Below are 22,898 nucleotides of genomic sequence, written 5' to 3'. Positions count from 1 at the left end.
GAAGAGTGCTCCTTCGTTTTTTTTACGTCATGAGCTGGTTCCTCTTCTTGGAGCAGGTGCTCCACGTCTTTTTTCTTCCTCTTTTCTGAGACAGAGCTTGTTGGTGCAGCATGTAGAGTCTTCCCACTTTTAAGCTCAATAGCATTCACAAACTCATTCCTGGGATTTTCACCTTTTCCAGGGAGAGTTCCAGGTGATCTCTTCACAGCTTCTGCAGTCTGAGCTACCTGAACATCCAGCTTCTTCACATGAGTCCACACAGCCTCATACTTGCTATTCAAATCATTGTACATGGTGTCCACTTTGGCATTAATCTCCATGGAAGACTTTTGCTGATTAACCAGCAGCTGTTGCATCAAGTTTTTCAGCTCATCCTGCGAGTTATTTGAGGAACTCGAAGAAGGCTGTAGACTTGTGAAAGGCAACTTCTGCTGATTTCCACCTTGAAATCGATTCTGATTGGTGATGAACTGCTTTCCTTGGAAGTTGCTGGAGAAGTTCTTCTGAAATCCTGACTGATTCTGCACTCCTTGCTGCGGATAGACCTGATCCTGAGGGTTCTCAACATTGTTGCTTCTGTAGGATAAATTCGGGTGGCTTCTGAAGTTGTTGAAACTGCGATTCTGCACATACCCTTGTCCATTCACGAAATTTACCTCCATCTGATCATTATTCTCTGCATCTACAAACTCTTGAGCAAGAGGTGCATCACCAACCTCATCAGCAAAATGCACAGATCTCTGGTTCTCTCTCAACAGCAGATTCACCTTTGCTGTAAGCTCATCGATTTTGCTCAACTCCACACTATGAACTGCTTTGCTAGACCTGTCATACTCTTGGGATTTGTTGCTGGAGCTTGCAGCTAAGTTCTCAATCAACTCATAAGCAGCTTCTTTGGACTTAGTCATGAAATCGCCATTGCTAGCTGTATTCAAAGCATTCCTGTAATTCCAGTTGACACCATCATAAAAGGTTGACAGAATCTGCTCATCAGAGAACCCATGGTGAGGGCACTCTCTTCGGTACTCCTTGTACCTCTCCCAAGCTTCACAGAAAGCTTCACCAGGTTGCTGTTTAAACGACGAGATCTTGTTCTTCAGAGCTGCAGTTTTTGCCTTAGTGTAGAAATGGTCCAAAACTGCTGATCTGCACTCTTCCCATGTAGTCAATGACCCAGGTGGTAATGACTTCAGCCAGCGCAAAGCTTTGTCCGCAAGTGAGAACGGAAAAAGCTTGCACTTCAAGAAATCGGCTGGTATCCCATTTGATCCAGTCGTGCTGCAAATCTCCTCAAAATTCTCGATGTGGTCCATCGGAATCTCAGCAGGAAGCCCATGAAAGAGGTGCTGCTTCACCAATGAGATCAGCTGAGGTTTGATCTTAAAGTCTTGCCTCTGAATGGTTGGAGGAGCAATCGCAGCCCTGTTGTGATAGTAGGCGTGCGGACTGTCCTTGTCTCCAATAGCAGGTTGTGGCTGCTCCCTGTCTTGCTGCGCCTTTTGCAGCTGCTCCAATTGTTGTCGAAGCTGTTGAACCTCGACAGCCATGTTGCCATTGTTGCTTTGATCGCCCATGTTGGCTTGAATAGGCCTTTGACGTCTGTTTTCTCGCTCGACTCTTGCTAGATCGGTGTTCGACAAAGAAACAAGATCGGTGCTGTTGCTCCTTGTGGATATGTTTGACATACACCTGAAACACGCGCAAACAAGAGAACAAGAGAGAAAAATTAGTAAAGCCTTAGTCTGAATTTCAAACCAAAAATCAAAGGTAACGAATTGGTCCCCGTCGCAACGGCGCCAAAATTTGATTCACACTGGATGTACTCCTAGTTTCTACTGCAATAGAACAGTGATGTAGTTGTAAAATAAAGGATTCGGAATCCAGAGGACCAGTGTTACTCTGTGAATTTGTGAGGATTGAATTAAAGCTAAGACGAAAGATGGTTTGTTTCGAAAACTAAAAAGTAAACAGAATGGCAAACAACGATTTAAATTCAAATTAAAACAAGCACTAGACCAAAGCAATTCGCAGGAATTTCAGAGATAATAACCAGATGACTATTCAGGGCACAAGTGTAACGCGAGTCTCGAACTCAAACAGAAAAGCTTATCGATCCACTGTCGTGATCTCGATAACTTTGTCTAACAACCTAAATCCTAAACTGTCGTTTGAACCTAGAAAATTGCAGACAAGCATTAGCTAGCAGGTGTGATCTGTTCACGATTTGCCTTAACTTCAACTGTCGTTGGCTAAGGACAAATCGCTCACCAATGTTTATTCTAGCAACCTATTACACTTTTGATGAACAGATTAACCTAAAATCGCAGATTGAGTGATCAATTCAACCTAAGCATTAAGTCTAACAATGGTGAAGACAATAGATATCAAGCCCTATTTGCATCTAATCCTCTAACTCATGAAATCCTTTGAACGCTTTAATCTAGCTAAGAGATCTACTCAGACATGGAGAAAAGAAACACAGAAACAGATGGAAAGGAATTCATGAATTAAAATCACAGAAGAGATAATAGGGTTCAGAATTCTTCTCAAAGTGTAGTAGATTTCTTCTCCCAAAAGCTTACAAGTAAAAACTCTATGGTCCAGGAAATTGTAAAAAAGAAAGCGTAAAAAGTCTGTAGAAAAACGTGATAATAAAACACAGGCGGCTGTGGGCTTTTTATTCTCTTTCTCCTCCCAAAATTAGGTAAAAGTCGATTTCCTTATTTTTCTCCCGTCTGGAGCAGGTGCTCTACGAAGGGTCCAAACCGGGAGCAGGTGCTCCGCGGATGATTTCTCCAAAAACGTGTGAAATAGCTCCTTATTGCTCAAATTCATCTCCTTTTGCTCCAATGCCTCCTAAACACTCCAATCCTTTGATAAGGCCTCTAAGTCACCTGAAACTTCCTGAAAAGACTCCAAAAACTCCTAAAACAATTAGTAAACACAAGTTAGAATGAGTCAAAATCTCCACTCATCATTTCCCCGCAGCTTCTATCGTTTTTCTTCGGCTCATCTTTTTCCCACTTTATCTCTGTGTTCGCCTTCAGCATCTCGTCTTCTATGGAGAAAGGGGCGAACTTCGTGAGCAATTTGTATAGTGCGCCCATTTTGTTGAGACCCCTCTTGAAGACTGACAGCATAGTCGATTATGTTACAGTTGGACACCGTGATGACTTCGTTGTTGAATAGGGTAACATAACTTTTTAGAGTCTCTTCCGAGGCTTGAACGACTTCGTATAAGTCATCAGACACCTTGGTGTGAGCTCTTCTGCTGGAGAACTGCTGTATAAAGGCATCGTATAGCTGTGCAAAAGATCGGATTTGCCCCCTGGACAGATTGATGAGCCACTGCAATACCGGCCCAACCAGGCTGGATCTGAAGCTTTTCCACATACACGCCTCTCGTGCGTAATATGGTATTCATGTCGACATCATCTATTGCTTGTAATGGGCCATGTGTTCATCTGGGTCAGTGAGCCCATCATAGTATCTCATAGAGGGAAAACTGAACCTAGAATGAATCTCCACTATGTTGAAGGAGTCCCGGGCAGCTCGCTTTGCCGGACGACAGACACCTAGTATCCTCCGTAACATCAGTTCCATTTCCCTTAATCTCTCCTCCAGCTGGGGGTCCATTCTCCTTATCAGGTCCATTCCGTTCCTCGCTTCCCACTCACGCGGGTTCGGGTTGTTCTCCCAACCGTGTGTGGAGTTCACCTCATCGGGCCCTCCTAACTCCACGATGTTTGGTTGGGCATATCTATCAATCCTTTGCCCGTCAGTATTAAACTGGGACTGTCTCATTCGATTTATTTCGCGAGGTACTGGTTGGATTCGACTTTGGATAGGTGCTGCGAATGCACCCAGGAACCCTCCTCGGCTAGGTCTGTTAGCAAGCGTGGGGGCCTCTGGACTTCCGGACTTGAAGGAACCCTCTGCATGGATTCTGCCAGGACCAGTTGACAAGAGAGCTGGTCCACCTTCTCCCTGAGTCGGGCATTCTCCTATACGCTTTGGAGGAGCTCTGAGTGGGCGTTTGGCGGTGGTGGGGGAGCTAGAGATGCTCCTCCTACATCTGCTCGTCCAGAGAACAACGTTGTAGGTCCTTCCGCCCCATGGATGTTCTCTCCATCCATTATTTCTACCGTGTCTTTCCCTGGCGAACTTTTTTCGTTCTTTTTTTATCATTTCTAGCTACGATCATTCTCACAGGAAAGGGTTGCCCCCCTCCTTCTAGCGCTAGATTTTTGGGGGTTTTTCTGTCCTCTTCTGGGGGTAAGTTTCATGCAAAACAGAAATGACATCAGGGCCAGGAAAACATGATGAAGGTGTGTTTTCCGAAGGCACTCCGGCGTTCAAATCAGAGAAGAACTCGGAAAAAGACCACAATAGGACTGTTCGGAGACCGGAAAGAAGTCGGAAAACTTTTAGGAGAAAAGTAGTCCGAGAGTCCTTGATAGAGGCAGAATCTACTCGGACCTTATGATGAGAATGGGCTTTTCACGGTGGGAAGAGAGAAAAGAAGAGTCTGAGAATAAAGGGGTTCCACGTTTTAGGAACGAAATGAGGTGACCATAAAGATGACCGGAAAGATGGTTGGAATCGTGTAGAATGTCTGAGCTTAAGAACCATAAGTATCTAGAGAGAGATCGTGAGACTTAGGGAGGCTAAAAAAATGTGAACCCCCTCCCCGTAGGAAAGAGTCAAGTATTTATAGTGGATCGGGTGGATCGGCCCATGATCCGACTTGGCTGAACTTGAATCTTACGATGGTGTCACACCTCTGATGGTTTCACCAACTTTCTTTGGCGTTTTCTGCCTGCAACGAGACCGTCTCTTGGCGTGTCCCTTTTGTTCTCAGTGTACGAGTTGGGTCGGCAGCTCAGACGCAGTATCGCTCTCTGCTGTTCCTCTAATTTTTTCCCTACCTCTTGCGAAAAGTCACTTTCACCTGACACACACAAGGAAAACGCATTAAATTTCATTTTCGCGGGCTTGTAAGAGTATAGGCAATCAAATCAGATTAAAGCATATTCCTATTATTGATTGGAAGGAGATTTGAATAGTATTCCCGCTCACATGGGTTACTCATACCTGACCCGGGTCCCTTGATATTGGGACCGGGCTACCGGGGATGAAAAACTTTGCTCTCTGGGTACAGGTGCGGCCCACCCTTCCTTCTAATTACCCAGTTTTTGACTTCCTTGTTTTTGACAGCGTGGCATGCGCTATTACACACAAGGACTCTGAGAATAAATGGCCTATCGTGTTAGATCTCCCGAATCCAACTGGATTCGAGGCCCCGTGCTATAGGCTTAGGCCGTATTGGACCGGAGGCCCAATACAAGTTCTAATTTGGCCTGGTGGAGGGGTTGTACCTGCAAAAAGACCATGGACGCTACATGTTAGTACGTGATTCATCCACGTAGGAATGATCGAATTTATCCCAAACAATTTACCCCCCCCCATATCACAGGTTAGCAAAGCTAGCCTGTAATGTGGAAGTTATCCTTATCAGGAAAAAACGCCTTCCCACCCCCCCCCATTAGCCGTATCTGACTGAGCATCCGCCTGAAGCGCGTAACGCCTTTTCGACGAAGGACGCATTGTCTGAATCACCTTTTTTGACGAAACCGCATTGTCTGAGTAACCCTTTTTGTTCCTATAAATACCACCTATTTTGTTTTGTTCGAATATGGTGGACCATTAGCCAATTTACATGGCAAAATCACTTTTATCTTGTATGAGAAGGTAGACAAAATAACATATACATCAGATTAGTTTGATTTTAAACTGAAAACTGAGATTTTTTGTATTTTTATTTAAATTAAGATAAATTATGTTATAAAATAATATATATCGGGTTAGTTCATGTTGTTTTTTAAAGACAAAATATCTAAAGGGGCCCTGCTAGAGCGACCAAATAAGCCCACTGGGTCATCGGTTTACACAGATTCAGTGGAGAGGGGTGTGGGCGGCAAACCCCCCCTCCCCCCGGATATAGTTTTCTAATAAGCTCGAAAAAGAAAATCCTTTATCAAATGGATTTGAGAATCGGGTTTTTTGGGTATAAATACAGTGCTTAGGAATTGTGGCATACCGGTTTACTATATAATTTGGTTGATTTTGTTTTTTTTTTTTTCAAGTGGTCAAAACGACGTCGTTTTGATATTTCTTAAAAAATGTATTACCTGAATAACCTTTGAAATAAGGGTTCACCACCATCCCAATTAAGCTAGAGACATTTATTGAATTTAATAAAGTAAAAATATTTATATTGATATTCAACTAAATCAACATCATCCTTGGTTAATAATCCTTGGCACCTAATCCTCCCTTACTTCACTCCGACTTACAGAATCGTCCTCTACGACTTAGTTTGCGCCGGCTAGGGATGGAATTATTATCTGGTATCCGAGATCTGATTCAGGATCTGCTTTGATCCGTTTTGAAGAATTCAGATATCTGAGAGGGCCAGATCCGGATCCGAATAATAAAATCTTGTATCCGTTTAAACTGGATCCATATCCAGATAGTTAAATTTTAAGGTCATGATATCCGTATCTGAATCTCTTTTTTCTAAATATATTTAAAAATTATATTTATTGATAATTATGTAATGTATTGAAACTTTTATATATATAAATAATTCAAATTAAATTAAAATTTTTTTGTCTAATAAAAAATTTTAGTTTTACAAATATTAAATAAAAATTAAATTTTATTATTATTTTAATTTTTTTAGGTTTTAATATATTTTTTTATCCGGATCCGGATATCCGCAATTATCCGTGAATATCTTAATATTTAGACGAATATTTGAAAGTCCAGATATCTGAACATTCCAGATACGGATCCGGATAATTAAAACTCGGATCCGCCGTATCTAGATAAAGATCAGGATATCTCAAAACTATATGGATATCCGCTCTGATCCAGGGCCAGCATCAATCCTGGTGCAAACTAAGTCATAGAGGACGACTCTATAAGTCGGAGTGAAGTAAGGGATGATTAGGTGCCAAGGATTATCAACCGAAGATTATGTTGATCTCAGTTGGATTTTAATATAAATATTTTTAGTTTATTAGAGTCAATAAATGTCTCTAGGGAATGCATTTTTTTTAAGAAAATTAACACTGATTACGGTTTTGGTGAAATTGGCCGCATTTCAATATTTCATGTAAGTATAGGCATAGTTCAATAGTTCGTGTATGGATTTTCATGAGGCATAAAGTTCGTGGGGGAATAGACCATTTTCCCGGATGAAGAAGGCGCTGTTAGAGAAGAAGCCGGATAAGATCAAGAAGGATGATTGGGACAATATACAGGATCAAGCTATTTCGACGATTCGACTATGTCTCTCTGATGATATTACCAATCAGGTGATGAATATCACGACTTGTAAGGAGATGTGGGATAAGTTAGAGAAGATGTACATGTTGAAGTCGTTGTCCAACAAGTTGTATCTGAAGAAAAAGTTGTATGGATTAAAGATGGCAGAAAATGGTGATCTTATTGCTCATGTCAACAACTTCAACCAAATCAATGGAGATTTGGAGCGTGTGGATGTTAAAATTGAGGACGATGATAAAGCCATGATTTTGCTGTGTTCACTTCCTCCTCAGTTCGAGACTTTGGTGACAGCTATTATAGTCGAAAAAATGACTATAACGCTGGAGACGGTTCGTACTTCTCTGCAATCTCATTGGGAAATGCGACAGAACACTACCGTGGTGGACAAATCTCAAGGTGATGGATAATACGTGGGTAGCAATCATCAACGAAGAAGGCAGGAAAAGAAGCAGGATGGAAGTAAAAGGAACATGTCGAAGTCTAAGCCAAGGAAGAATTCGATGTGCTTTGGTTGTGGTCAGAAAGACCATTATCGCAGGAATTTTCCTAGCAGAAAACCGAAGGCAGGTGGATCTGGTTCTGCTAATATGGTTCAGAAGGAGGATTCATATGACAGTGTAGGCGATTTGTTGGCTGTGACATCTGGTGATCGCACAGACTCTTGGATACTGGATACAGGTGCATCATTCCATAGTACTCCTCACAGAAAATGGTTTGAAACGTATATGGCTGGGAACATGGGCTCTGTTCAATTGGCAAATGACATGTCATGTGATGTCGTTGGTACTAAAGAGGTCAAGTTTTGCATGCATGATGGCATCATCAGAACATTGACTGATGTTAGGCATGTTCCAGGAGTTAAGAAGAATTTGGTCTCTTTAGGTACTATTCACAAAAATGGATTCAGACTCAAAAGTGATGAGGATGAAGACGTGTTGAAGGTTTGTAAGGGATCTATGGTGGTGATTAAAGGAAAGATGATAGTTGGGAACGTTTACAGGATGTTAGGGAGTGTGATTGTAGGTGGAGCTGCAGCTACTGTGTCTGAATCTGATAGCACAGTTCTTTGGCATATGCGCCTGGGGCATATAAGAGAGCATGCTTTGCTTGAGCTCCATAAAAGGGGTCTTCTGGATGGGTTAAAAAATTGCAAGATGGATTTCTGAAAGTTCTGTGTGATGGGAAAGCAGTCAAAAGTTTTGTTCAAGACAAGACAGCACACGACAAAGGGTCTTTTAGATTATAACCATTCTGATGTGTGCGGTCAACCTCGGGAACTTTCATTGGAGGGTATAGGTTCTTTGTCATCTTCATTGATGATTTTCTCGAGGAAGGTTTGGGTGTACTTTTTAAAGCAGAAATCTGAAATTTTTGCCAACTTTAAAGTTTGGAAAGCTGAAGATGAAAATCAGGTGAAGAAAAAGGTTAAATATTTTAGACCAGATAACGGCACGGAGTATACTGACGGAGAGTTCCAGAATTTTTGTGAGGAGCATGGCATTCAAAGACACTTCACTGTCAGGAAAATACCACAGCAAGACGGTGTCAGTGAGAGGATGAAATGAACTATTGCAGAGTAGGCAAGGTGTTTGAGGTTGAATGCAAGACTTCCTAAGCAGTTTTGGGCAAAGGCAGTAAACATGGCGGTGTATCTCATCAATAAGTCGCCTAAGAGTTCTCTAGAAGGGAAGATCGCTGAAGAGATTTGGACTGGGACAAATATTGATCTGTCAAACTTGAGGATATTTGGATGTCCAGCTTATATGCTCGTTCCAAGTGATGAGAGATCAAAACTGGATTCGAAATCCAAGAAGTGCATATTTATGGGTTTTGGAAAAGGTGTGAAAGGCTTCAAGTTATATGATCATGTTGATAAGAAGAGGGTATTTAGTCGAGTTGGGGTCTATTGATGAGCAGTATATGGTGCAGCAGGCGAGATCAGATCGAGTTCCTGTGATCGTTGAGACTGAAACGGATTCTGGTACATCACAGCAGGAGTCTAGTGAGACTAGACCAGCAGCAGGACGTAATGAGCAACCTGTTGAAGTGGAGCAGAACGTTCAGCATGGGAAAGCAGAGGAGAGTTTGGTACTTCAAAGACCAAGACGCCTCATTAAACCGCCTAAAAGATTAGGGTTTAAAGACATGACTAGTTATGCTCTGGTGGTTGGCTCAGATGATCCAGGAAACTTTTGGGAAGCTCTCACAAGTCCTGAGAGAAATTGGTGGATTGGAGCTATGACAGATGAGAATGAAAGGCTGGAGAAAAATCAAACATGAGATCTAACGCCTTTACCAAAAGGCAAGAGGGCGATAGGATGCAAGTGTAAGTTTTCAAGGTAAAACCTGGGATGTCTAAGAAGGAACCAGTTAAGTACAAGGCAAGATTGGTGGCAAAGGGTTACTCACAGAGGAAAGGGGTTAATTATGACGAAATTTTCTCCCCTGTGGTTAGGCACACTTCTATTAGAGCCGTGCTGGTTTGGTAGCAAGCTAGGATTTCCATCTTGATCAGATGGATGTAAAGACAGCATTTCTTCATGGAGATCTGGGCGAAAAGATCTATATTGAGCAACCAGAGGGGTTTGTGAAACCAGGAGAGGAGAAGCTTGTGTGCAGACTTAAGAAGTCTCTGTATGGATTAAAGCAAGGTCCTAGGAAATGGTATAAACGTTGACTCCTACATGGTGACGATTGGCTACACAAGCTGTGAGTATGACTGCTGCGTCTATATAAATTTTATGGATGATCATTCTCCCATATTCCTACTACTTTATGTTGATGATATACTTATTGCTGCGAGAGATATGGAGGATATTGATAAGCTGAAAGAGTTTGATATGAAGGATCTTGGTGCTGCAAAGAAGATCCTTGGGATGGAAATTCACAGAGAAAGAAGCTCATGGAGATTATGGCTTTCTCAAACAGAACTATATTCAGAATATTGTAGACATGTTTGACAAGAGAGATGCAAAGGCAGTGTCTACACCTTTGGCGATGCACTTCTTACTTTCAGCGATGCAGTGTCCTAAGTCTGATCAAGAGATCAGAGATATGTCGAAGGTCCCTTATGCAAGTGCACTTGGCTGATTGATGTATGTGATGGTGTGCACTAGACCTGATTTAGCACAAGCATTAGTAAAGTGAGCAAGTATATGTCCAATCCTGGAAGAGAACACTGGAAAGCCGTCAAATGGATTTTCATATATTCAAAGGGTACAAGCGATCTTGGGCTTATGTTTGGTTTCAAGAGTGTGGCTCAGTTGTGGGATATATGGATTCAGATTATTCTGGTGATCTAGATAACATAAGGTTTACTAGGGTATGTCTTTACTCTTGCTGGAGGTCCTTTGTTGGAGATCTGTGCTACACAGTCTGTTGTAGCAATGTCTACTATAGAACCTGAGTATATGGCAATGGGAGAAGCAGCTAAGAAAGCACTTTAGGTGAAAGGACTTGTGACAGAATTGGATGTTGATCAAGGTGGAATTTAGCTATACAGCGAGAGCCAGAGTGCATTATCTCTGGCTAAGAACCCGGTATATCATGCAAGGATGAAGCACATTCATGTCAGATTTCATAAGATTAGAGAGTTGTCTGCATCTGGAGAAGTCTTGTTGGAGGAGGTGCACACGTTGGAGAATGCAGCTGATATATTGACCAAACCCATTACTGTGGAGAAGTTCAAGCATTGGTTGGATTTGCTCCATACCTTCAAGTGCTGAAGAAGATGAAATCCCTCCGGAAGTGATAGGAGTTTGAATGTGACTTTTATGAATATTTTTTATCAAGATGGAGATTGTTATTTCTTAGTGACAAAATATCTAAAAGGACTCTGCTAGAGCGACCTATGAAGCCCATTGGGTCATGTGCTTACGTGGATTCACTTGGAGGTGTGGGGGCCGAAGCCCCTCACGGTACGGTTTTCTAATGGGCTCGAAAAAGAAAAATCATTTATCGAGTAGATTGTGAGTTCAATTTTTTTTTAAAATATAAATACAAGGCTTAGAGATTGTAATTATTCATTCATATAATTAATAATAAAATTCTAAACGAATATTTATCTTAATTTGTGATTTTTTTATTATTATTTTTTTAGTTTGATTCACAACAGTTCAATTTTTTGGTTCGCAGTTAAATATATATACGATTAGAGTTTATCATTTAAGATAAGAAAATCTCTTTCGAGCTAAGGATATCAGTGTCACTATTACCATTATGCTACTTGTGAAGACCACTCTACCTCCGAGCCTAGAAGAGATTACCAATTACACTGTGCAGGGACTAATCGAGTCCGTTTGAGTAGCTTCTCGTGTAATTTTTGCCATTTGAATGATGATGAATTGATGACTTTTTGCCCAAAACAAAAAGAATGATGATGACTTATTCTGTTTTTTTTTTTCCATTTGTTGCTCATAAAAAATATTTCATTTACATTTTTGAAAATTAAGAACTTAAATTTTAAAAAGAAATCACAGGAGGGTAATGTCGTGAAAAGATAAAGAAGAGATTAATTGAATTTGAAACGTGAGGCCCTATCAGAAAAATAAGATAAAAAACGACTCTGCTGGGGATCGAACCCAGAATCTCTGGTTTCGTAGACCAGCGCCTTATCCATTGGGCCACAGAGTCTTTGTTGTTCATGACTAGCATGACAATTATGTAAATCAACTATTTAATTAAAATTGTTTTGCTCGTTCCCAAATAAATCGGGGCAGACCGACAGGGTAAAACTTCTCACTTTTATCTGATGGAATAATTCTATAATGTGTCAAAGAACGATAAACACTAAAACACCATCATTGTTGAAAGCTCAAAGAAACTAGTTTGTAAGAGCAATTGAAATGTATGTTTATAAACTTCTCACTTTCATCTCCATTTTGTATGTTTATAGGGAGGAGCCAATAAGCTCTTCAATATTCATCTTTCTTCACATCACTCGTTTTCTTCAATGTTGTTTTCTTGGGAGCAAACTTATCAGAAACTAGTGTAAACACTTTCATGACCATGTAAATCTCTGAATATGTTATTTTAATTAAGAACATAAGATATTAAGATTCGGTAATGTCTCTATACGATTTGTGGCACTCCACAATCGAGGTGTTATGATGAACTGGCGCACTATCAATGCGAGATATGCATAAGGCAAAGAACAAACTAATGAATATCAGAAGCAACTTGGTAAATTTAGTAAGGAGAGAGTTGAAGTCAATGTTTTTCTTTTCTTATCCCAAAAGGTTTGATTTTTCATCTTCATTTATAGATAAGCTATTTTTAAAGTTTGGATACATCCTCTAGTCTTCTACTACAATCTATATACACAATTTGGATACGTTTTTGTTTCATTGTTTTATCTTTTCACTTTTTATATTTTCTTTTTGTAATATTGGTCGAACAGAAGTTTATGGCGGAGAAGAAGGAGAAGCGTTCATAGAGAGAAAGAGAAAGAGAGAGAGAGACAAAACAAAACGATTTTTATAGAAACTATTTTCTCTTCCTACCAAATTAAACAAAATGAAAAATAATCCAGCAGATTTCGGAGAAAAAGAGTCAAACCCAAAAGTTTAAGAGAAACAACCAAAAAAGAAAAAGAAAAAAAAAACATCTTCAGACCACAAAACGTCTCTCCTCTCTTTCTGTCTCTCTTTGGATATCTTCCCTCAAGTTTCGTGAATCTTGAAATCCTAAAGGAGAGACAGAGAGAAAGAGAGGCACACAAAAGATGTGGATGGCGAAGAACAATAACGTGGGAAACAAGGAAGGAGGAGGATCGTCCGGAGTTGTGGCTGTTGCTATAGACAAAGACAAAAGCAGCCAACACGCACTTAAATGGGCCGTTGATCATTTGTTGCAGAGAGGCCAATCTGTTATTCTCGTCCATGTCAAGCTTCGACCTTCCCCTTTGACCAATAGCCCTTCTCTTCATGCTTCTTCTGCAAGTAACCAAACAAAACTCTTTCTTATTCCTTGTTCTAGCTGTTTTCCTTTGTTTCCTCTCCTTACCTTTCGTTTTTCTCTGTTTCTGATTGGTTTGTGTTTCTGTTTCAGAGCTGAGCCAGGATTCTTCATTGGTTTGTAGAGATCCAGAAGGCGCTTCCAAGGAGATATTCCTTCCTTTCCGTTGCTTCTGCACGCGCAAAGATGTGAGTTTCTCGGTTTAGATTCTTTCTATGTTTACCTTTCTTGAATGCTCATGCTATTCATGTGCAATGAAAACTCTCTAGATTCAATGCCAAGATGTGTTGCTTGAGGAGTACGATGTAGCAAAAGCTTTAGTCGAATATGCAAACCAAGCCGCCATTGAAGTTTTGGTGGTTGGTTCCTCCAACAAAGGTGGTTTTCTCAGGTATAAAATTATTACCCTCATCCTCTGCCTTCTTCCATCTTTTTCTGAATCTTGAATTCTCCATTGTATGATGGATCTTATGTCAAACCTTTTAGGTTCAACAAGCCTACAGATATTCCAGGGACCATAGCAAAAACCGCACCTGATTTCTGCACAGTTTATGTCATATCCAAAGGAAAGATTTCAACAATGAGATCAGCTTCTCGTTCTGCACCAACGACTGCTCCTCTACGCAGTCCTATTCAACCACCTAGCTTAAAGCCACCTCAACCTGTGCCTTCTACTTCCACCAACATGCGAGGTTGTAAAATATAAAACACAAAAATACACAAAACATCTCTTACTTTCCGCTTCTTTCATTTGTTAATTTTCCACCTTAAAATTTGTTGGTTTTTAATCTTTCTTTTATGCAGCTGAGAGACGGTCTTTTGAGTCTCAACAACGCAGGTCTATGGAAGAGCAACAACGCAGATCCATGGAGGATCAACAACGCAGGTCCATGGAAGATCAACAACGCAGGTCTATGGAGGATCAATCAGAGTCATTCAGGTATCTTGTGTTTTCATTTGGACATAAATCTTGAAAAAAAATACTTAGAGCCTCGAAACTGAAAAATCCATGGATGAAAAACAGATCTCCTTTTACTAGAAGAGGCTATGGGAGATCATACGGGGACTTATCTGTTCCGGAATCAGACATATCCTTTGTCAGTTCTGGTAGACCAAGCATTGATCGTATCTTCCCTAATATTTATGACAATAATGATCCAAACCGAACCCCTCCTAGGCTATCAAATTTCTCTGATATGGACTATAGTCCTAGCATTGATCAGTCCTCCAACTATGGAAGGAGATCAGTGGACATAAGCTCACCTACTGATTATTCGTCTGGCTCGTTTGATAGTAATGAAAGGTTTTCATCTGCTTCAGCAATGGTAAGAGCGATAATCTTTTGCATATAATATCTTTTATTTGGTCTAAGACTTAAAAAAACTACCAAAAGCAGGATGATGTAGAGTCTGAGATGAGGAGGCTTAAACTGGAGCTGAAGCAGACAATAGAAATGTACAGTACAGCTTGCAAAGAAGCACTTACAGCAAAACAGAAGGTATATATATATATATATATATATGGTTTCTGCGAAATAATCAAGTGTTATTATTGTCTTCAGTTTTGTTTCTAATCAATGTGTTGGTATTTGCAGGCGACTGAGCTTCAGCGATGGAAGTTAGAAGAAGAGAGGAAGCTGGAAGAGGCAAGACTTGCAGAGGAAGCAGCATTAGCCATTGCAGAGAAAGAGAAAGCAAAGTCCAAAGCAGCTATGGAGGCAGCTGAGGCAGCTCAGAGGATAGCTGAACTCGAGGCTAAGAAGAGAGTTAACGCGGAAATGAAAGCTCTCAAGGAGTCTGAAGAGAAAACAAAGGCCCTTACCGCTTTAGCAAACTCAGACGTAAGGTATAGGAAGTACTCCATTGAAGAGATTGAGAGTGCAACCGAGTTTTTCGCTGAGAAATACAAGATTGGAGAAGGTGGTTATGGACCTGTATACAAATGCTATCTTGATCACACACCAGTTGCTGTTAAAGTTCTTCGTCCGGATGCAGCCCAAGGAAGATCTCAGTTTCAACAAGAAGTGGAGGTATTGAGCTGCATTAGACATCCTAACATGGTTCTACTTCTTGGGGCTTGTCCAGAATGTGGATGTTTAGTCTACGAGTTCATGGCAAACGGAAGCTTAGAAGATCGTCTCTTCAGATTAGGAAACAGCCCGCCTCTGTCTTGGCAGATGAGGTTCAGAATCGCTGCAGAGATAGGCACTGGACTGTTGTTCTTGCACCAAGCTAAACCTGAGCCTCTGGTTCACCGTGATCTCAAACCGGGAAATATCTTGCTAGACCGTAACTTTGTCAGCAAGATTTCTGATGTTGGTTTGGCCAGGTTAGTGCCTCCATCAGTTGCAGACACGGTGACACAATACCGCATGACTTCAACAGCTGGCACGTTCTGCTACATCGACCCAGAGTATCAGCAAACAGGCATGTTGGGTGTGAAATCTGATATTTACTCGTTAGGGATTATGTTTCTGCAGTTAATAACAGCAAAACCACCAATGGGTCTCACTCATTACGTCGAGAGAGCACTCGAGAAAGGGACTTTGGCAGATTTGTTGGATCCTGCTGTTTCAGATTGGCCACTTGAAGATACCGCAGAGTTTGCCAAGTTAGCACTCAAATGCGCAGAGCTAAGGAGAAAAGACAGACCTGACCTAGCTAAAGTTATATTGCCTGAGCTAAACAGATTAAGAACACTTGCTGAAGAATCAACGCAGTCTGTACAATTCATCAATAGCCCTGGACCATCCCCAACCGGAAGCCAAAATTCCTTGAAACTGGTGAGAAAGAACTGATTATATAGCTAAAAGCAAGAAATTAGAGTCCATTGATATAATACTCATGAGCTTATTTCTTCTCCTTGACAACACATTTTTGCAGGAACAGTTGGGTGGTGCTTCTATCTCTGTGCCTCAGTGATTGAGATATAACTTGGAGGTTAAGTACAGGGTTAACTAAAGTAGACAAGAGCTAGCCTCAAATACTAATTGGAGAAAGTTTTAAATATGGTCATGAAAATGAGCAATTGAAGAACTTGCATGCTCGTAGTATAAAGGAGATGCAATAGAATGTCTTTCCCTTGTAGAGAAACTGTTTCAAAAATTGTACAGATCATTTCTATAATATCCAACTTAACCATAAATTAAAAGAAAATGCAATCATGTTATGAAATATTAATATAGATGCTCATTATAAGACTCATATAAAATGTCACATCGAAAACCTGTGATCATAGCTAAATTTTTGTAATATTATATATCTCTCATTATTCATGGAATTAGATACAACAATTTCTTCTGTCTTGTCTTGGTAACTTATTCACAACAATTTCTTACTAAACAAGGAGGCATGTCGACAAACTTACTATTAATTGCATCCCTTGAATTTAATGCTTCTCTGAATAGTATATGTTCATGAAGCAATTACAATGGCATTATAAAATTATTCACAAATTAAATTTTATAATTTGCAATTAAAAATAAAAAATTAATCTATAAATCTGATAAACAATTCTTCAAAATAAATTATAAGGTTCCAAAAATATAATTGAGTTATATATAACTCTAAACTAAATGTCAGAATGCACATTGTGATAAAGGAATTGTTCAAAAAAAAAAATGCTCACATTACCCATATTCCCGCGTCAGAAGCTACCACTTGCAGAACTATAACACTTTTAACAAAATAGTGTGTTGCGGTGGGTCTCCATGACAAATTCTGTAGAAAAATATTAGAAAAAGTAGGAAGTTAATTAAAAAGGAAAAAAAAACAAGATTAAACTTTGGCTTTATCCATATTGTTATCCATCATTACAGTATCTCCCAACAACATCCAAGTTGTATTACTTTAAACTCTACTATTAGTAGATAACACGCATAACATATTCTTCCCTAACGCAGTTATCCTATAACTTACATATATTACATGTTAATGTTATGAGTTAGATGTAATTGTGCATTGTTATCAACATGTTATGATACTAACTTATTCGCTGATAACATACATAACATTCAATTCTATAATGCAGTTAGTCCATAATGTATTGCTATTACACATTAGCGGGTATATTGTTTAGACATTTGTTTTAGGGTTTAGTTAATGAGTTACTTAAGTTGATTTAGTGTTTAGTTAATGAGTTACTTAAGTTGATTTAGTGTTTAGTCATTTTGTTTTGGTTTAGGGATTCATGTTTATTGTTTATGAGTTTGTGTTTTAGGATTTTGGGTTTTATTATAGGGTTTAATAGGGTTCGTAGTTTATGATTTAGGTTTTAAATATAATCTATGTTTACATAAATTGGTGAAAGGTTTAGGTGTTGAGGGTTTTCTGTTTGGAGTTTAGAGTTTAGTATTTAGGGTGTAGAGTTTAGGGTTAAGGTTTTGGGTTTTAGATTTTAGAAAGAGGGAATATGGGCTTTTATCCGTTAATGTTAGTTCTTAATAACTAACTTAATATATATTTTTAGTTTCGCATATAACTATGATAGCTAATAATTATTTCTAGCATATGTTAACATTGTACAAAAGGATGTTTGGGGTTTATCATATACAATAAGATATCCACATCAAAGTCTCTAACATTTCCTTCCTATATACCACAAAAGATGAAACAGAATGTCATACATCCCACCGCCATAAAAAAATTGCACACCGTAAGGGATAAAAGGTATTTCTCCATTGTTGTTGCTATCGAAGTTAGCGTTGAACGACTAAGTTAACAGTACTTAGCGCAGTTGACTAATATAAAATTTATTGTTATCGTTACGATGTCGATATTAAATAAAATAATTAATGACTATGCATTAATTAAATATTGGTAAATCTTTGTGTTAGACGGTGGACCTGCCTATAACATTGCAACCTCAGAGCAATTAATGCTATGTCGGATTGTAAAATATTCAGAAAATATATGTCTTTGAATATAGGGATAAATCAGAAAAAATAAAAAATTCTCAATTTTGAAGGTAATTGTGAGTTTACAACCAAGTTACTCAATATAATTTCATATGGTAATTTCTGTTTTTTATTTATTTTAGTTTTTCTATTTAGAAAAAAAAAATCATTTTATATGAAATAAACAAATAAGAATATAAGGCTCACCACAAATTATACCCACTTTAGTCCACACTACCAGAGACATTTTTTTTGGTATGAATCCACACTATCAGAGACATTGTAGAACGTTATGCTTTCGATTATGGGATTTTCGTTATATTTTTTAAAAAAATATATGTCAGAAAATTTAGAAATTATTAATTAAAAGAGAAATTGCAGTAACTAGTAACCAATAAATTGAAAATTAGTTCTCTCTCCTCCGCACTATTCATCGCGTACTATTCATTGTCAAAAATCAATTTTGCCCTTCTCTTTTCAATCAAATTACATCTTTATTTTTATCTCTTTTCAACCATTTTCCATAAAAAAAAATGCAAAAAATAAAAGAAAAATAGAACAGAAAAAGAAGAAAGAAGAGAAGAAAGAAGATGAAGGTGAAGATAGAAATAGAGATGGAGGTTGGTTATAGTACAACGATGATGGTGTAACGACGATGGTGTTAATGACGGTGGTGACGTCAATGGTGACGTAACGATGATATGTTTTTTTTTTTTTGACATCGGTAACGATATGTTATCGATAACGTTGTTAGCAATTAGCAAATGAATTATCAATATAATTTTGTATAAATCTTGTTATGATAACTAAATTAACACACAACAAGTATCAGATATTATTGTTAACACATTATAATTATCAGATATTAGTGTTAACACGTTAATATTTATATAATATGTTACTATAATTGTTATCATATTAACTAATTATATAACATTATATTAATATTAGCACGTTAACATTTTATATTAGTCGTTAACAAAATAATTGTTATCATATTAATTGTTGTTAGCATGTTAACAAGATATTTTCCGGTAATGAATAGTGTCATCAGACGTTTGATGTACAGTGTAATCAGTTGGTGGGTGACTAGTATTTCTAGTATAATCTGTCAGAAAAAAAAATTAAATCAATGGCAATTTTGTAAATAAACAAAGTAAAAAGGATAGAAGTGGATAACACAATATATTCTCTTTGTTAGTTACCTAATTATCATTTTATCAATGCTATAAACTTAATTTTTTGATTATCCATTGATATACAATAAATTCACTCTAATTAAAATGATTTCAAGAAATAATAAAAGGAACAAAATCGAGGAGCAAAGACTGACACGACTTTTCTTTCTCTCAATCTCTCTCTTATTGTCGTTCGTCGTTTTGGTCAGCCTCTCTTCTCTCTCGGAAATGTCTTCTTGATGAGGTAATTTCCATTTCGATGTTGTTATCTCTCTCTCTCTATCGCTCTCTCTCTCTCTCTCTCTCTCTCTCTCTCTCTCTCTCTCTCTCACACACATCTCTGCTTTCGAATCAGTAATTATCTCGTTTCTTCTTCATCGCTTTCTCCTTACTGATATCTGCTAATCATCATCTTCAAATAGTCAGAACAATTTTGTGGTGAAAATTCACAACTTTTGTCCTCAGGTTTTGACCCATTAACGGTTGATCAAAACCCACTTTTTTTGCTTCTCGTTTTTGAATCGAAAGTGGTTTAAAACGATCAAAATCCAGACTTGTGTTGCTTCAGATATTTGTTTTCACCTGCTTCGAGATTTTGTTGATGGAAGTGATAGCTGAATTAAAACCAATTTATTTCTGGGTGTTTTTCTGTTTATCCTAATGTTGGGGGCAAATATAGAAAACCCTAAAGGTATTGCTTTTAGGGAAATATCCTCACATAAGCATAAATAGAACTTACTTAGGTCTTGAGACATCTCTTAAAAGTTTGGTTGTGTGTGTGCAAATGTCTTCTAATCTTTATGCCTAAGTTGTGTTTTTTTTCTTGTTTCTTATCTGTTCATGGTACAGAATATACACAGTCAAAGCCTAACTTAGCCGTTTGCTGGAACATTATTCACTGCCAGTTCAAAAAATTCTGCCTTTTACTTTACCAAAAGTTGTTGAATGATCGGGAAAAAATGATCGACGCACCAAAGTTCATCAGAGGAAATAACCACAACAATAGCAGTTACTATGAGCTCTACCAAAAACTTGAAGGTTCCAACATGTCTATTGATAGTTTACAGACAAGTACTGTTGGGGTTTCTGTAGCAACGTCGAGGGATAACAGCAGTGTTGGGTCGAATGATTCTAAAACCCACATTTTAGGCCACCCTGGTCTAAGACCGGTTCGCCAAAACTACACAGGCACAGCAGAAAACAGTGTTTACCGTCCAGGGAGCCATGAGCTCAACAATGACGCTCTAGCACAAGCTTTGATGGATAGTAGATATCCGGTTCAAGGGTTGGAGGAGTTCGATGAATGGACGATTGATTTAAGGAAACTCCACATGGGTCCTGCTTTTGCTCAAGGAGCATTTGGTAAGCTTTATCGAGGAACATACAACGGGGAGGATGTGGCCATTAAGATACTTGAGAGGCCTGAAAATGACCCTGACAAGGCGCAGCTGATGGAGCAACAGTTTCAACAGGAGGTGATGATGCTTGCAACGCTGAAGCACCCAAACATCGTCAGGTTTATTGGTGCCTGCCGTAGATCAGTGGTCTGGTGCATTGTTACAGAGTATGCCAAGGGAGGGTCTTTAAGACAGTTTTTGACAAAGAGACAAAACCGAGCTGTGCCTTTGAAACTGGCAGTTAAGCAGGCGTTGGATGTTGCTACCGGAATGGCATATGTTCATGGGCTTGGGTATATTCACAGAGATTTGAAATCAGATAATCTTCTGATTTCTGCGGATAGATCCATCAAGATTGCAGATTTTGGTGTTGCTAGGATTGAGGTCAAAACAGAAGGAATGACTCCAGAGACAGGGACTTACCGTTGGATGGCCCCGTAAGTCCATATCTTACTCTCTGTAAATACATATTGCTACCCTAATCTCGTCTCATTAGCCTTAGTTTGCTAGATTTTCTCCTTTGGTTAATAGCATGTGCGCATTATCAGAAGCAGTTATTGAGCTTTGGTCTCTATGACGTTTAGTTTCATGCAAACCAGTTCACAAATACTAAAAGATATCATAGGACCATAAAGCAGATTCTTGTTTTCTTATAAGAGGAAAGGCATTGATTGTGGACATGACTTTTGTTTCCTGATATAGTTTTTACCCACTTGAGTGTTTTTTTTATTTTCCTTTCGTTGTTTTATTTTGATTTTGTAAATAGTGTAATCCACTAGTTTCCCAGCAATGGTGATAGTCAACCATGCTATGGTGATTCAGGGATATGAATCTTATTTGATTTCCCCTAGTAGAATCTTGAACCAAGTTGAGAGAAGCATAATGAATATTATATAGCATAAACTTACCTTTTTTCTTTTCTTTTGATTTGACCTAATTGTCTTAAGCCCCACATTTTGAGTATTTTAGTGGTCTAGTCCTTTGGCTACTTAGTAATACTGAAGACTCTTAACATCAGCTTGTAACTAGAGTTAAAAGACACACATGATGATATATTTAAAATATGTGCCATTAGAAAGCTGGGAGTATTTTCGAATTCGTAATTCTACTCGATGCTAGTATAATTTGATCCTGGAAGTTTTAGTGGCAAATTTAGCATATTTTGGGTGGCAATTTTTGCATCTGAGTTTAGGCGTCTCTCTTGGTTTGATATCTGATCTAGGTTTAGTGTAGTTTATGAGTCTCTGTGTGTGTGTGCCCTTTGTGCTATGTGAATTGTTTTGTGGGTCATTTAGGTATACCAATTTGCATCATTTAACATGTTGGTAAAACTAAAATGGAAAGTGAAAACTAATGGTGGAAGTTTAGTCAAGCAGAGAGATAGAGATTCTATATTCTAAGCATATGCTATTAACATTTGTCAAACCCTTACTAGAGTCAATCTCTGAGAATAAGAATCCAATTGTGTTCCAGCTTTCTTCATTGGAATATGCTAAAGGATATAGACAATATTTTGTTACAAAGAAAAAAGATCATAATCATTGATGGTATTTTGCAGAGAGATGATCCAGCACAGGCCTTACACGCAGAAGGTTGATGTGTACAGCTTTGGGATCGTGTTATGGGAGCTATTGACCGGGATGGTCCCGTTTCAGAACATGACAGCTGTTCAAGCGGCGTTTGCGGTTGTGAACAGAGGAGTGAGACCAGCGATTCCAAACGATTGTCTTCCGGTGCTGAGCAACATTTTGACTCGTTGTTGGGATGCAAACCCTGAAGTTCGTCCACCATTTACTGAGATTGTGATGATGCTTGAGCGAGCCGAAGCAGAAATAGTGAACAACATTCGTAAAGCTAGGTTCAGGTGCTGTGTTCAACCCATGACCACAGACTGAGTCTCCGGAGAGTATATAGAGAATGAGAGACAAAAAGACAGAAACAGAACAGAACATAGGAGGAACATTTGAAAAGGAGATAAATATACTGTGTATTTATGTATGCTCTTATGTATTTATCTTCAACTTGTGTATTATTCACTCCAGTGTGTGTAGAGGGAGCCTCGTCGAGTAATTTATCATGTAGAAGTTTAGATTATCAATCAATGTTTTATTGAGAAGAGTA

The 22,898-nt window shown here is 38.8% G+C and overlaps 2 protein-coding genes and 2 non-coding genes across 10 annotated transcripts; 3 read left to right on the top strand and 1 right to left on the bottom strand.

The window, feature by feature from the left end:
* The first annotated feature begins 996 nt into the window (after window positions 1–996).
* LOC112088303 lies at window positions 997–1,103 on the top strand. The gene has a single exon (XR_002900466.1). It is a non-coding gene; the product is annotated as a small nucleolar RNA R71 (small nucleolar RNA).
* Window positions 1,104–11,912: 10,809 nt separating this feature from the next.
* Window positions 11,913–11,985, bottom strand: TRNAR-ACG. Its single transcript has one exon. It is a non-coding gene; the product is annotated as a tRNA-Arg (tRNA).
* A 972-nt stretch (window positions 11,986–12,957) lies between these two features.
* LOC18022108 (U-box domain-containing protein 52) lies at window positions 12,958–16,435 on the top strand. Of its 2 annotated transcripts, none has more exons than XM_024158394.1 (9): window positions 12,958–13,292; window positions 13,402–13,496; window positions 13,578–13,699; window positions 13,795–14,000; window positions 14,113–14,248; window positions 14,333–14,633; window positions 14,705–14,806; window positions 14,903–16,090; window positions 16,197–16,435. In XM_024158394.1, the coding sequence occupies exons 1-9, from the start codon at window positions 13,076–13,078 to the stop codon at window positions 16,227–16,229; spliced, it is 2,400 nt and encodes a 799-aa protein (XP_024014162.1). In that variant the 5' UTR covers window positions 12,958–13,075; the 3' UTR covers window positions 16,230–16,435. The 2 variants fall into 2 exon arrangements, with proteins under 2 accessions (XP_024014162.1, XP_006404968.1); XM_006404905.2 differs by having other exon boundaries at window positions 16,191–16,435.
* Window positions 16,436–19,531: 3,096 nt separating this feature from the next.
* On the top strand, window positions 19,532–22,898 carry LOC18022107 (serine/threonine-protein kinase STY13). 6 transcript variants are annotated; one of them, XM_006404904.2, is made up of 3 exons: window positions 19,532–19,624; window positions 20,230–21,214; window positions 22,336–22,898. In XM_006404904.2, exons 2-3 carry the CDS (start codon window positions 20,340–20,342, stop codon window positions 22,670–22,672), a joined length of 1,212 nt encoding a protein of 403 aa, XP_006404967.1. In that variant the 5' UTR covers window positions 19,532–19,624; window positions 20,230–20,339; the 3' UTR covers window positions 22,673–22,898. The 6 variants fall into 6 exon arrangements, with proteins under 6 accessions (XP_006404967.1, XP_006404966.1, XP_024014145.1 ...); XM_006404903.2 differs by lacking the exon at window positions 19,532–19,624 and adding an exon at window positions 19,669–19,845; XM_024158377.1 differs by lacking the exon at window positions 19,532–19,624 and adding an exon at window positions 19,674–19,734.

Source organism: Eutrema salsugineum, unplaced genomic scaffold (assembly GCF_000478725.1).
Source record: "Eutrema salsugineum unplaced genomic scaffold, Eutsalg1_0 scaffold_15, whole genome shotgun sequence".
Lineage (NCBI taxonomy): Eukaryota > Viridiplantae > Streptophyta > Magnoliopsida > Brassicales > Brassicaceae > Eutrema > Eutrema salsugineum.
Note: the sequence above shows the minus strand (reverse complement) of the source record. Positions and strands in the feature narration are given on the sequence as shown.